The sequence below is a fragment of the Synchiropus splendidus genome, chromosome 8 (genome assembly GCF_027744825.2).
Source record: "Synchiropus splendidus isolate RoL2022-P1 chromosome 8, RoL_Sspl_1.0, whole genome shotgun sequence".
NCBI classification, from domain to species: domain Eukaryota; kingdom Metazoa; phylum Chordata; class Actinopteri; order Syngnathiformes; family Callionymidae; genus Synchiropus; species Synchiropus splendidus.
This window is the reverse complement of record NC_071341.1, coordinates 25,232,386-25,246,610: the sequence shown is the minus strand read 5'-3', so window position 1 is coordinate 25,246,610 and position 14,225 is coordinate 25,232,386. Positions and strand designations below refer to the sequence as shown.

General features: G+C 45.9%; 2 protein-coding genes across 9 annotated transcripts in view; one reads left to right on the top strand and one right to left on the bottom strand.

Annotated features, from left to right (window-relative positions):
• The window catches only part of fli1 (Fli-1 proto-oncogene, ETS transcription factor), a 31,939-nt gene extending 27,427 nt beyond the window's left edge, over positions 1-4,512 (top strand). For 6 of the 8 annotated variants that reach the window (XM_053872568.1, XM_053872564.1, XM_053872569.1 and 3 more), the window contains one exon: positions 29-4,511. In XM_053872568.1, the coding sequence (XP_053728543.1) occupies positions 29-558 (530 nt within the window). In that variant the 3' untranslated portion in view covers positions 559-4,511. Of the gene's footprint in view, positions 1-28 lie in introns of all 8 variants that reach the window. The other 2 variants (XM_053872565.1, XM_053872567.1) reach the window with 1 other exon arrangement.
• A 478-nt stretch (positions 4,513-4,990) lies between these two features.
• Positions 4,991-8,523, bottom strand: kcnj1a.1 (potassium inwardly rectifying channel subfamily J member 1a, tandem duplicate 1). Its single transcript, XM_053873243.1, has 2 exons — positions 8,422-8,523; positions 4,991-6,680 (listed from the first exon to the last, which is right to left on the bottom strand). Exon 2 carries the CDS (start codon positions 6,660-6,662, stop codon positions 5,541-5,543), a length of 1,122 nt encoding a protein of 373 aa, XP_053729218.1. The 5' UTR covers positions 6,663-6,680; positions 8,422-8,523; the 3' UTR covers positions 4,991-5,540.
• Between the last annotated feature and the right edge of the window lie 5,702 nt (positions 8,524-14,225).

The following is a 14,225-nucleotide window of genomic DNA, read 5'->3' as shown; positions in this document are numbered from 1 at the left end:
GTTCTGACCGTGTGCTTCTGGCTCTCAGGCTCTGGTCAGATCCAGCTGTGGCAGTTCCTGCTGGAGCTCCTCTCAGACAGCGCCAACGCCGGCTGCATCACCTGGGAGGGCACCAACGGCGAGTTCAAGATGACCGACCCGGACGAAGTGGCCCGGCGCTGGGGCGAGCGCAAGAGCAAGCCCAACATGAACTACGACAAGCTGAGCCGTGCACTGCGCTACTACTACGACAAGAACATCATGACCAAAGTGCACGGCAAGCGCTACGCCTACAAGTTTGACTTCCACGGCATCGCTCAGGCGCTGCAGCCGCACCCTACTGAGTCCTCCATGTACAAGTACCCCTCGGACCTGGCCTACGTGCCCTCCTACCACAGCCACCAGCAGAAGGTCAACTTCGTGTCCCCTCACCCTCCGTCCATGCCGGTCAGTTCCTCCAACTTCTTCGGACCCACCGCTCCGTACTGGAGCTCTCCCACTGCCGGCATCTATCCCAACCCCAACGTGCCTCGCCACCCCAACACTCACGTGCCATCTCACCTGGGCACTTACTATTAAACCCTGCTACCTGACCATCCACTAAGTAGCTGCACTGCAGCCAAACGACTAAATCGATCGATGTTGAATTTCATCGTGAAGGATGATGAATTGGAAGATGATTTTATATTCGTAAGAATCTATTAACAACTGGATGTGATGGCTCCAAATGGAATACTACTTACCTTTCCAAGATTGTTATGATTTTATGGTTTGGACATGCGTCGGAGTTGCCTGTGCCTTTAAGCTCTGTGCCGTTTAAACGTCCCAAGCCAAAGTTGGGATGAAGGAAGGACTCCAGACATGGACCTTTTTATTTATGGGTCTCAATCTGCATCCTCCGCAGTACATCATGTACATAACGCTATCAGTCATCTGCTCCTTCCGCTGGGGTTTCCTATTCCCACCACTTCCAGTCTTATGCCTCCATTGTCTGTCCGTCTGTGTGAGAGTCTTCTGGAATTCGCTGGACAAAGGTGAGCTCTCCGCAGTTGGAAATGCCTCAGCACTGAATGAAAATTGGCAACTGGAATACGCCATTTGCAGTTTAATTTAACTGGAAGGTTTGAGAGGAGCATGACTTAGCGCTGTACGCTGGCTGACCTGGGTCAGATGCTTCAACATGTGTTGTCGTACAGGACCGTGCGGAGGAAGCCGGTGGAATGGAGGCCATGTCCCACGTAATTCACCCTCCAATGTCCAAAATGTTCTGTGGCCACATAACCGATGTGGAATGCTCACTGTGTCGCTCCATTTCAGCTGTTTCCAGATGTTGTCGATGGCCTGAGTCAGTACTAATGTGAACGTTGTCAGGATTGACCAGCAAGATCATGAAAATTGTCAGATTTGTTGCGACCGTAACAAGATGGTGCCTTGGCTGCAGTGATAGCCAACACACGTCGCCCCACACCAAATACTTAGGCGGTCGAACTAGAGGAGTCGCTCAATTGAAACAGATCCCACGGCCACGTGAGTCATGAGACATCATTTCCTCCCAGTACCACGGTTTTCATCTCACATCTCACCCATTCCCAGGAGCCAGTCGCCTCCTACTGGGCCGTGATCACCACCATTCTGTGGGCCAGAGAGGTGTTGTTAGGGTTATGGGTCATAGTAGTGATGGGCTCACGAGGCTTCATGAAACGGTGTGCTTATTTTCTGCTCTAAAATCGTAGGATTTATACAACTGTTTCAATGAAACCTAATCCAAGTGCGCCATCTAGTGGGCTTGGAAATGAGGACAGTGTTTCATGAAGCCTCTTCATCACGAGGTTAGTGGACTGATGACTACTATTATGGGTCTTGTTTCAGAGAAATCTGAGCCATGTTTTTTCCAGGCCAGCAAAATGTTGCGAAAGTATTGAAGAAAATGAAAAGGAAAAGTTCCCTCACCACCTGGTTCATCATGGCTATAAACATTTGGAGGCTATTTCATCTAGTAGGGAGGTTATGATTCTGAGAGGAGCTCACAGCATCAGATACGAATGCGTGTCCGAGACTGAACCATCCTTCCAAGTGTAAAAGACGGACTCTGCTCTTTGTTGAAAAAAAAAAGACAGCTATCATGGTATCTATGCAGCAAAACCATGGACCTACCTGGCATAAAAAACGATTTTTAGCAAAGATGAAGGCCATCAAAACCCGGTCCCTCGCTGAAGCATTGAGAGTCACCAAGTTTATGTTGTTTTCTGGCAGCTGAATGTTAGCAATTCATCTGGAAACATCCAAAAACTGAATGATTATTGCAGGTTGAAGGAGGCTTTACGACAGATGGGGAAGCAGATGTGGTTGTTCTTCAAGGAGAAAGAAACAGTGTTGTTTCTTGTGAAAGTGCCAGTGAAGGACCAGTCAAAATGTAGAAAACGTATGTTTATTTTGTGTTGTTTTGTCCTGCCACTCAAGCTGATAGTGCGAGCTAGTTCGACCTAAATCTAAGCAGCAAGTTGACTATGAAACGTTTCCTCTCTGTGGTGGCATTTATTTTTTAAAAACCATCAGTGTTTTGTTTTTATTTTGGGCTGACAACATCCGACATTTTCTGATTTTGGAATATATGGTGGCATTTTTGTCTCGTCCAGTCAGGCCGTACGGAGAAACGAGTTAGCGGTGAAGTGGCATGTGTCCGGGGCTGGCTCCTAGTCTGAGAGAAGCACGTGGGTCGCTGATAGGTTCTCACTGAGCCGCTGCCCAGGAGGATGCACCCAACTCTGAAAGCAGGAGTTTCTTCTCATCATCATGAAAACATGATGATTCACGTGTTCAAACTGTTCGCAACATTCCTCCACCATTTCCTTCGAATGGACACTTGAAAAGAAAAGACTCTGGGCTTAGCAGTGTGCCAGTCATGAAGACCAATGAAGCGTAAGAAACATCCTCAGATTCGCAAACGCTGTGCGTTTGTCAGACCTATCGTGTATTATTTTATAAGCATCAGTTAACTAGGCATTAAAGCAACTTACTGTATAAATTATGCAGAGATATTTTCATATGTGACGCAGTATTAAAAGACGAAAAGATAAATACGAGTTGACCTCGGTCAAAAATGCAAAACTTTTTGAGTCCACTCTGCTAAGTAGTTTGTTCAGCATTTTCAACGGTTATTTTTGTTCTTATATATTTGTACATTTGGGCAATACTTTTTATCTCTCTCTTATTGTAACAACTTCTGAAAGCCTACTTGGTATATCGCAGGTGCCTTAACATGCGTGAGCTCGCCCAAAGACTGGAATCCCGGAGGTTCTGGGGTCGCTCTCTAATATATGCAAGTTAAGCTGGTTCTTCTTTCCACTGTTCACGCCAAGAGAGCAAAGGAAGTAGTTCCTGTGCTCATCAGGTTACTGATGCAAATACTTGTCTCACCAAGCAGTATTATTGTTACGCGTCAGTCCTCCGCCAGGAAGCTTCACTCAAACATTTATGAGGTGACCATATCGTCTCTGTTGTGAGGAAACTGCACCGCGAAAATTTCAATCAAAAGGGACATGTGCTACTTCATATATGCAATGCATTTTTGATATGAAATACTATATGGATATCTAAATATGTGTGTATAATTTTGCAATTAACCAATGTATTGTAATTAATATTATTGTAATATTGTCATTCCTGCAATGTATGAAGTCATTCCTTTTGAAAAAGGGCTTTTTGTACAGAACAATGTGACAAAATAAATGTTTTACCTCTCATGTTGTTTATTTCTTCAACTCCTTCAACTATAAACCATCATGAACGTTTTCCTTTCCTCGCTATAGGCCCTTAAATCCCATCATATATTGCAGCTGAATGCTTTGGCAAAAGCAGAAATGACACAATTACGGGAGGAATGGAATTAATCGCATTTCAATATTTGACACTAGAGTGTTTTAAGGTGAATCTGAAACTCATGGACGAGTTCCTGCATTTGAGTACTCACCGATGTTGAGTACTATTGCCATCACACAAAAAGTTACTTTGAGTTTTTTCCCCCATATATTGTCATGATTCCGCTTTTATTTTGCTCCCGTGAGTCCTGTTTTGTTTTCTCCCTCCTTCCTTCCTGTTCCTGTGTCACACGGCTGGAGCCAATCATCCTCTGATCACCTGAGTATAAGAGCACCTGGACTCCAGCAACGTGCTCCAGATCCACTCCTTTGTTCCTGTGGTGAACTGGCTCTTCTCGTCCATTTGCTTTCCAGCTAGCATATTGTGATTACTCCGTCTGAAACCCTGGTGCCTGAGCTAGTGTTCTGCTTCCTTCCTCTGTTTCCACCTGGTTTGTTCTGTCATTGACTCTCTCTGTTCATTGTGCTTTGTCTCTCTGTTTCCAGATTTAAGTTTGTTTGACTCTCCCGGTGCGGTGACGCTTTCCGTTGGACTCTCATTCATGTTAATGGACTTCTCCTGGTTTGGTGACCCTTTGATTTTGGACAATCTGACTTCACTTTGTTTCTCCCGGTTCAGTGACGCTTAATGTTGTGGTTTTATTGTTCTGTTGTTGTTTATTGTACATATTGTTAAGGATTAAAATATTGTATTTGACTCGCTCCTGCCTCCTGTGACTTTCATCACTGCACTTGGGTCCCACTCCACGTCTAGACTCATAATTTAATATATTTCAACAACATTCCTCAGTATGTTTTTCTTCTACATGGGTGATGGTCGCAAGTTTCATTGCAGTAAAAACTCAAAGTTTACAAAATCGTCATAAACTGAAATTCCAAAACAGTGCTGCAGGTTTCGTCGTGTCAGTGGCCACTCTGAGTACCAGTATGGTATGGCCACGTCTCTAAATTCATCTGTTAAGGTCCCCGCCATAGAAATGATGTATCGAAGGCCATGTAATGTCTTGGAGGGTGTCGCACTAATTCTGTTCAACGCTGTGTTTGATAAAGTCTCTGGGCCGTGGGAAGAAAACAGGCGGACTGGACTGACTTTCAATGCAAAAATAACATTTATTATTCAACATGTCCCAAACGTCAAATACAAAACAATTATAAAACAGGCAAAATAAGTTTCCTGGTTAAAACCAAAAGAAAACAACACAGTCACCTTTCAGTTCTACAAGTACTTCATAGTTAAATAGTTTGGCATACTACTTGGAGTCAAGTAGTTTTTTCCCCTCATGAATACTCGCAGTTTCCTCTGGAGTCATCCCTGATCAAATTTATACACAGGTTAATACATTCAATCGACCCTTCTGTCTTCCCATATTCATTTGACCTTTTGTGCAAAAGTTCTAACCTCTTATTTACAATATGTATTACTGTACAATTATTGGCTCTTGGATTGCGCCTTCCCATTGTTACCTGAACTGGTCTTACGACAGGAAAAAAAAAAAAAAATCAGGTTTTGTGTTTGCAGACAGTAAGAGGTGTGGCTGAACAATACAAAGAGTTCACATCAGCTGCCCCTGGGCAGTGCTCTTATCTGTGCTCCACACAAAAGAATAACAAATGAGTGGGATTTCTTGACTTGTCTATAAATGCTACACAACGTGCTATGTGTTGTTTGGTTCAAGTCTTGAGTCACATCTTGGTGCTGTTATCGGGGTCGTGGATGTCGATGACTTCAAAACCCTGGTTGTCCCGTCCATCTCTGGAGTGGTGATGGTGACCCTTGATGTTGTGAAAGCAGTAGGCGCAGTGGGCGGTGGCCACAGGGACCACCTTGGAGAAATTGGAGAAGTCCACCCTATACTTGCCCTCTTTGCTCCTGGAGATGATGGGCAAGAAGTTGTAGCCCCACATGATCTCCTGGGGTATGAAGGAGGTCCTGACCTGGCAGGACGAGCTGGTGGACTCTGCTGTCCCGTCCAGGAAAACCACCAACTCAAACTCTTTCTTGGGGAGCGTGTCGACCGCCATGTCGAAGAACGGACTGCTCTTGTCGATGATATGGTACAGCGTGAGAGGACACACGAAGAAAAGGTTGTCCTTTCCTGCGTCCACCACAAAGTCAATATTCACCTGGTCCATGATGATGGTCTCGCCATCTGGAGTGTTTGTGGTCCTCAGAAGCTTCCCGTAGATCTGGCTTCCGATCATCAGAGTTTTACGAAGATTTGCGACCCGTATTGACAAGCAGAGCGTTCCGTTCTTCGGGCTGATGACGGCCATGTCACTGAATGTGATGGTCTTCGCTCTCTTTTTGGGCAAAGAGATTTTGGAGAGTATGATGCCGCACATGAAGCAGTTGATGATGGCCCCGATAAGGGACTGGATAATCAGGAGGGCCACAGCACCTGGGCACTGAGGGGTCAGCGCTCTCCCACCATAGCCGATGGTCGTCTGGGTCTCCAGGGAGTAGAGGAAGGCAGTGGTGAGTCCAGAGACACCAACAACACAGACGGTGTGGTTGGAAGAGGGATTCTGCCAAGTCAGGTCGCCATTGGAGCGAGCGATCCAGTACCACAGCAGGCCGAAGATGAACCAGCTGAGGGTGAAGGAGGCGATGAAGAAAAAGAGAACAAAGCGCCAGCGGATCTCCACAAAGGTGGTCCAGAAGTCTGCCAGGAAGGCAAAATGTTTGCTGTACTTGATGTTGCCATATTCTATGTTGCAGCGCCCATCTTTGGTCACCAGTCTGGTCCTGCGACTCTTCCGCTCCACAAGGTAGTCTTGCAGATTTTTGGTCACGGATCCCAACATTTTGAGACCGGCAGAAACCTGGAAGGGAGTGAAGGGTAGAACGTCAGTTGTCAAGTCTGTTTCTCACCATTTGATCCCCAAAAACTCGCACACATTTCGGTGCTGTCCAACATGAGGCTGCTCGGAAAGAGAGCGCTTGTCTGAATTATTAGCTGAGCTATTTCACCCGATCACTGTTTGCTTCTGACATTCAAATGTGGCCTTACTAACAAACAGAACCTGATCCACCGTGTTTGCAGGAATAATACAATCTGTTTTGGATGTGACCCACAGTCTCCCCTCCGCTGCAAACCTCTGGCTCAAGTTCATGTGTATCTCTGCGGTGCAAACACGTCCTGCCACACCCTTTAAGGTGACACAGACATGCCGAATATAAAGGTAGTTTGGCGTTGCTGGTGTGACTCTTTAGCTCATGACCCAGATTTGAGTTCACTGAGACTCTTGTAATAATAAGTCACATTCACTTTCCATTTTTAAAGCACATATGCAGATACCAGAAAAAGAATCCACCTGGTGACCGTGTGGGCAGCTGCCATTGTCCCTCTGATTATTTTAATTCCGGGAAAAACGATGAATAAATATTTGCGAGTAAGTCACCTGTTTACACATAAAACAATCGCATTTTATTCCCATTCTAATTTCCACTGCTCTCATGGTTGATGGACGCAGGCAAATAACGTGCCGTTTTCTGTTCCTGCCAAGTCATGCGAGCTGCCGTGTCAATTCGGACCTGCTCATTAGAGATCTGTCCGCCGCTGCGTTTTTGTTTTCTCGCTGGCACATCCAGCAATTTACTTCAAAGAAATCTGATAATCACACTGTGCAGCTCCTGGGGAAATCCTTTAAGTGGCTTTGGACTCAAATCAGAAGCCTTGTTATTAGGTGAGCACTTTTCTAGTGGAAATACTCCCAGGTATTATTATATTAGGCGTGTTTTCATATCTCCGAGGGTCCGGACGTGGTGAGGGAGCTCGCTGCTCTTGGTCAGTGTGTCATGTGAAAGCTCTCAGATCAACACCAGACACACACACAAACGCACGGATCTCACGAGTGGTCAGGCGTGAAGTCAGTGCAAATACTCATGTGCCGTACGTGAGGTATAGAACAGTGGAAACCATGAGGTGTCACCTGCCGTGTGTCGCTGATAAAGAGGCTCAGATACTGACTGAATCAAAGCGTCAGCATAAAGTCTCTCAAATACCTAGCAGCGACAGTGCCCCCTAGTGGTGGTGAACAGAAAGGCGAGTTCTGAAAGTGCAAGCTGACATTGTTGTCAGTTGAGGAAAGACAAAATCAGTTGGAATCAGAGTTAGTCACAATTCTAGTTTAATCAAATGACATTGTTTTTCTGACCCAAATATTTAGTTTTTTTCTATGATTTTCATCCCTATTGATTTATTTGCTTTCAAAGCAGCACAAAAGTCAAAATTGTATTGAGCTCAGACTAGTGCTCAGTGTGCAATGCAATCCAACGGAAGCATTAGCTGCGTTAGCATCACCTTGAAAAGGTCTTTGGATTGTGGTCTATTTATTCATGACTGAATGGCCCCACTCTGTTCCAAGCTGTGCTCATGGCCTGTTGAGTGCTGCCTCACCTTAGTGATCCATCCTGAATGCACAGTGCTTTAAGTTTGGCCCCTCCACCGGTGTTATCCAGTCACTTGAATGTGGCAGTGCAGTGACACGTAAGTCAGCATGCAGCCCTGGTGTTCCAGCTTAAATGGCCTCCCCCAGTCACATGTATGATGAACAGGCTTACCTCGGTGCTGTGGAGTCGTTGGAGTCAAATCCAAAGGCTGATGAATGACTACTACCAGCTGAAGCTCCTGGTCAGCGTCTTCCCTCCCTGTCAGGGACAGTGTGGCGGGTGTGTCCTACTCTCACACACCACCTGTCTGCATTTATACTGGCCTCCCCTCACAGGTGATGTTTACGCCCACAGCACCATCAAACGCCCCTCCACCCCACTGAGCACATGCATGCATGCATACACTCACTCTGCCCCCCCCACCCCTCCTCTCTGTGTTTACCCCACAGATGCCTGGCACCAAGGGCCAGCCTGACCTCGACAGACATCCTCCCATTCAAGCTGCTCTGCATGTAACTTCATGAAGAAAGTTGAGCACAGTTCTGCCCAGATGAATGCAGGAGGTTTGTACTGCATTCTTATCCGTTACGGTTCTCTGAGTCTCCGAGACGAACAGAATGTGTAGTATTGTTTGTTATTGACACACGTGGATGCTCACACACACTTGTACCGCTATCTATGTGGGGACCTCTCATCACCCTTTCCCCAGCCTCTCCCCCTAAACCTAACCCTCCAAAACACATGGCTCACCTCAACCAGGACTCTGGACCAAACTGGAACCCAAACGTAATGAGCCAGTTGTTCTGAAGTTTTCATCATTAAACTAAAACTTCACTTTGTGGTGACCAGCAAAAATGTAGTAGCTGTTTCTAAGAATGAGTCCCCACCACTATAGATATACAGTGCACACCTCTACACACACACAGGTTTGAGCACGTTTTCACACCGATGTTTGAAACCAGTGTTGACTTTATTTTGCATCAGCGTTACACATCGAGGGCCACATAAAATGAGTGGCTTTAACCAACATGAAAGTCTCTTCTGTGGCGTTGTGGGAAGTGTTTGCTGTCTTGAGTGACACTGTAACAGAAGCCATGCAGCGCGTGGTGGCTTTTAAAACTATAACCAAGTCTTTTACTGAGCCAGACGTGATTTATATCTCTTTTTATCGCACTATTGATGTGATCCCAGCGGAGCACTGTAGGACCGTACGCCTCTAATATCACACTCACACCTCCCTTCTTTTCCTTTTCACCGAGGCTAATGATCTGGAATCCTCCTCCCTCCTGACTCCCCCGACTGTTGCCATTGGTCAACGGTCATGGGTCAGCTCTTGCTATATACAGCCATAACTATAAGGTCAGCGTTGTGAGTTTTGGTGCAGCAGCAGGATGCAGATTCTTCGGCGTGGCAAGCCGTCACCAGGCGCCTCACGCTACGAGGAAAATGGCTCTACACTAAAGGACCCGGAGACTTCCAGGTGGAGGAGTGACACACCAGAGGTTGCTCCACATTCAGTCTTGTCTGGGGACGACGTGGAACCTAATCCAGGCTGCGCTTCATGACGACAACATGGCTGAGGCGTGAAAAGATGAGAACGGAGTGATAGGAGTCATTTTGAAACGCCATTGTTCACACTTTGAGTGTCAGAGAGGCCAAAGTGTTACGTTACGGGCTGCAGAATGTTCTATTGACATGCACAATACATCACTGTTGACACACAACACGATCAGACGTGTCTGTGAGGGGTTTCATTCTTCGATTCCGGTGATTTAACAAAACTGTTTACAACACAACTTCCATGTCATTTCAGTTTGAGACACTGGCATATGCAGTAATTATTGTTTTATTGAGGATTTTTCTTTTCTCTAATGTGTGCTCTTAGTAGACACGGACCAGAGTCGTGAAACATCCGTCCTGGTACGAAGCATTGAGACATTTGCAGGGAGAACAGAACGACAGTTTGTGTCTGATTTACTGCATGAACAAACAGCAAACAGGAAATGTTGGAGACGCTCCTGTTCAAGGCTGAGATTATAAGTTGACCAGTTTGGAGCGACTAAAGTGCGTGGAGCCAACACAGGAGCCCTGACAGCACAGGAACTGTCTTTTCTACTGGGGCCGAAATCAGAGGCCCACAACAGCAACAGTTGTCTTCTACTTCAAACAGTTTTATAATGTCATAAAGGCTCGTTCACACTAAACACGATCTACAGTAAAGTGACTCAAAATATAGAGGAGGAATTAGGACACGACTGGGGCGACACCAGCAGCTTTAGCGACACATATTTCACATCAAACGCTGAAGTTGAAAAATCCATACTGCAGTGACTAGTCGCAGCATCGCCGCTGAAAGTTAACAGAGCCAACATAAAAGGGGCAACTTGGCAGAAGAGAGAGGCACAGTTGCAGCCCTTTTTCTACTGAGGAAGTACATTAAAAGCAAAAAGAGATTTGAACGCTGCTCCCTGGATCGATCAGATCCTGTGGTGGCGCTGGTGAACCCAGCGCTACGATCAGTCTGTTGCGCATAATTGCACCTAAACATGGACTTTACATGTGAATCAGTCACTTCTGGCACATGCCGAAGGGTGTGTAGCCTTATTAGCATTCCCTCCCTCTGAAACACGCCCCTAACTGTGGTACTACCACGGGCGATTTAACCCAGTAGCACGAAGCGTGCGTACAAATGTGGGCCTGAACCTTCCTATGCTATTAATGGATGATCTGACACGGTATTCTTGAGCTTCTAAACTCAGAGGAACGAACCTAGTTCTGCTAGAACCCTTTCCGCTCCTCAGTATCTTGACTTTTACTTCATGGATTATTGGGCAGGCCTGGATTATCAGCCCGCCGTGTCTGTGATCGGAAATATGTGTTAACAGGAATCAGCACTAGACAGGTCTTGAGGTGATAATGAACAATGGCAGTTTCTCCACAGATCACTCACATGAACAATGGTGGTTTCTGTATCAGTTTCTGTCAATCAACTGTAGATCTGCAGATTAGCTCCAGGTAAAGAGTAGAGCAGCGGAAAATTACTGCAACACACTCACTCACTTCAGAGGTATCACGGTTCACTTGGTGAATATCTGTTGCACAACTGTGTGTCTGCCTGTGTGTTCATTCATGCTCTTGGATTTTACTCAATAACCCCATTGAATGCAAGGCGCTAAATCAAATCAGAAATAGTTCCTCAGATGAGAAATGCTAATGTTTGTCTTGTTCTGTATCGCTTCATATTCCACTCACACTACAATCTCTTTGAGCCGGCAGCGTAGGTCCACTGGGACGAGGCATGAATGCACGTGTCTGAGGGAGGGAAAGGATGAGCGGGGACTGCACACTGCTAGCCATTTTGCTGGGTCATCATGTCACTGAGCATTCATATTCCACATCCATCATCCTCCATGTAAAAATGGCAAAGAGCTAAATGCCAAGCTTTGCAAAGTCAAGCTGTGCTTTGTGCTTGTGAGGCGTTTTCCTGGTGATAATAACACATAAGCAGCATGACATTCTACAAAATAAATCAAAACTGGAGCTGCTGCAGTTTCATTGTTGCGCATGCATGTGTGAGCATATCGAGAGTAAAAGACTCTTTGGTATTGATGCCTTTGGCTAAAATATGCACATCAATGGGAGGAAGAGGAGAAGGACTTTGGCTGTTTGGCCTGCTGTGTGAGTGAACAAAACACAGCCATCCTGAGTGAAAGTGAGTGGGTCGTGGGCCAGTGTTGGACCCCAAACCTGGTGGCATTGTAGTGTAGAGACGCCAGAACATACAGAGCACTGTCAAGTGGCCTTCTGTGTCTGATGTTGATGTGTAGAAGTCTGCCTTCCATGCTTCCTCTATTTGGAGAAGAAAGACATTGGCTCCATGTATGGCTGTCAATAGATTCATATTCTTAATTGCGCTTCATCGGATTGAAGCTGTGCTAACTCGCAATTAACGGCAAATGAATCACACATTCTGTCTGCTCTAAATGTAGCATACAGGAAGATGTTATCAACAATGGTGCAGTTAAGTGTAATCTATTGACACCCCTGTAGACACTGCATCGGTTCATTTGGCCTCAAACGCTCTGCTGGATCATCAGTGCTTTTAAGGAGAAGGATGTCAGGGAAGCCTGAGACGACCAGTCCGCCCAGTGGCTTTTCCTGTATCACGGGCGAGTGAGTGAACCATTTATTTCCTATGATGATGATTCTTTGTTTATTTATTCAAAGTCTTGTTTAATGTTGTCGATTTGTGTGTAACATTTATGTTTACAATTCTCTCAACTGGTCCTTCTGAACTCTGTCACATGGACATCTCTGTTCAGAAGACATGCTGCTTCGGCGTGAGGCTCTAAATCTCTGAGATTCTGATTTGTAAACCACCTGGGTCGGGCCTCCTCTCACTCTTCTTCATGGCTTTTTGTCTTGTGCACGTTACAGTGCCATAAAGCTAACCAGTCACTCCAGCCGCTTCCCTCTTCTCCACCTGTTGCAGCCTGCCTGCACTCTGCTCTTCACCTGCCTTCATCTCTGTCCGTTACTCTGGATGACCTCCTGCTGACTTCCATGCTCATCCCTTCCAGCTCTCCAGCGTCTTCTCCACCTCCTCTTTACCCACCCTACAGCCACTATGTCATCAGCGAACCTCATGGTCCATGTTGACTTCTCTCTAACTGTGTCTTTCACTCTGTCCATCGCCATAGCAACATGAAGGATCAGGTGTCAAATGACATGCTTGACATTGACATATCAAGGCATTTTCTTTGAACTGATCAACACACGTGTACTTCAACTACACAAGAATATTCATTTAAAATACTACATTGAGTGCTGTGTTGTTCTGTGTACTCTGTTTGGTATTGGACACAGCATCCTGTTGCACATCGAGGACTTCAGCTTTATTAAGCAGCTACTAAGCCAGAAAGAAAGCAAAAGCTTTTCAAATCCCCTTCCCCCCGAATTACTCCTTCGGCACGCCACACTGCCGTGGCACAGCTAGCAGCGAGTGTGGCGTGAATGAGAGCCCTTATTCTCCGAGATGTAAAGTGACACACACCGACAGAAGCCACAAGAGAGCATTATGCCTTTCTTTTCTTCGGATTAAGTCTCTTCAGTTGTGAAAACACTGCTTCAACGCAGTGGCTCACACGTTCCTACCTCCTTTATTACTTATGTACTGAAACTCAAGTGGGGAAAACCTCTGCACTTCAAAGTCATCGGCGTAGCTGGTTACCATAACATTGTGACGGTTCCTCCCCGTGGACTGTTTAGGAAAACAGCGCTGCGACTACGTACAAATGAAACCATTCGTGTAGTGAGAGATGTCTAATACTTTCAGTCGAAAAATGTATTTTGCCTGGAGGAACAACCTGAAGCTGAACATGACGGGAAATCTCAGCGGGCTGCGCGTCTTGAGCGCCCGAGCGCTAGGGAAGGAGAGGCACTCAAATATGGATGACTCGGTCATTCACGGCCTGTCAACAGGAGAAAGCGTCAAGTCAATGTTGCTGTCATGATTCCGCTTTTATTTTGCTCCCGTGAGTCCTGTTTTGCTTTCTCCCTCCTTCCTTCCTGTTCCTGTGTCACACGGCTGGAGCCAATCATCCTCTGATCACCTGTGTATAAGAGCACCTGGACTCAGTTCGTTCGTTCTTGCTTTCTGCGTGTGTGTTTCCTGGTTTGTTTTGTGACTGACTGTCTCTGTTCATTGTGCTTTTGTCTCTGTGTTTCCAGATTTAAGTGTGTTTGATTCTCCCGGTTCAGTGGTGCTTTCTGTTCTGGTATTGTTGTTGTGAATGATTAAACTATTGTATGTGACTCGCTCCTGCCTCCTGTGACTTTCATCACTCCATTTGGGTCCCACTCTGCATCTTGACCTCAACAGTTCTGCAACATTTAGCTTTATTTGAAACGCCATTATAAGGCACAAATTGGTGCAGCAAACACCCACTGAAGGAAGGAAACAGGGCTGAATGAAA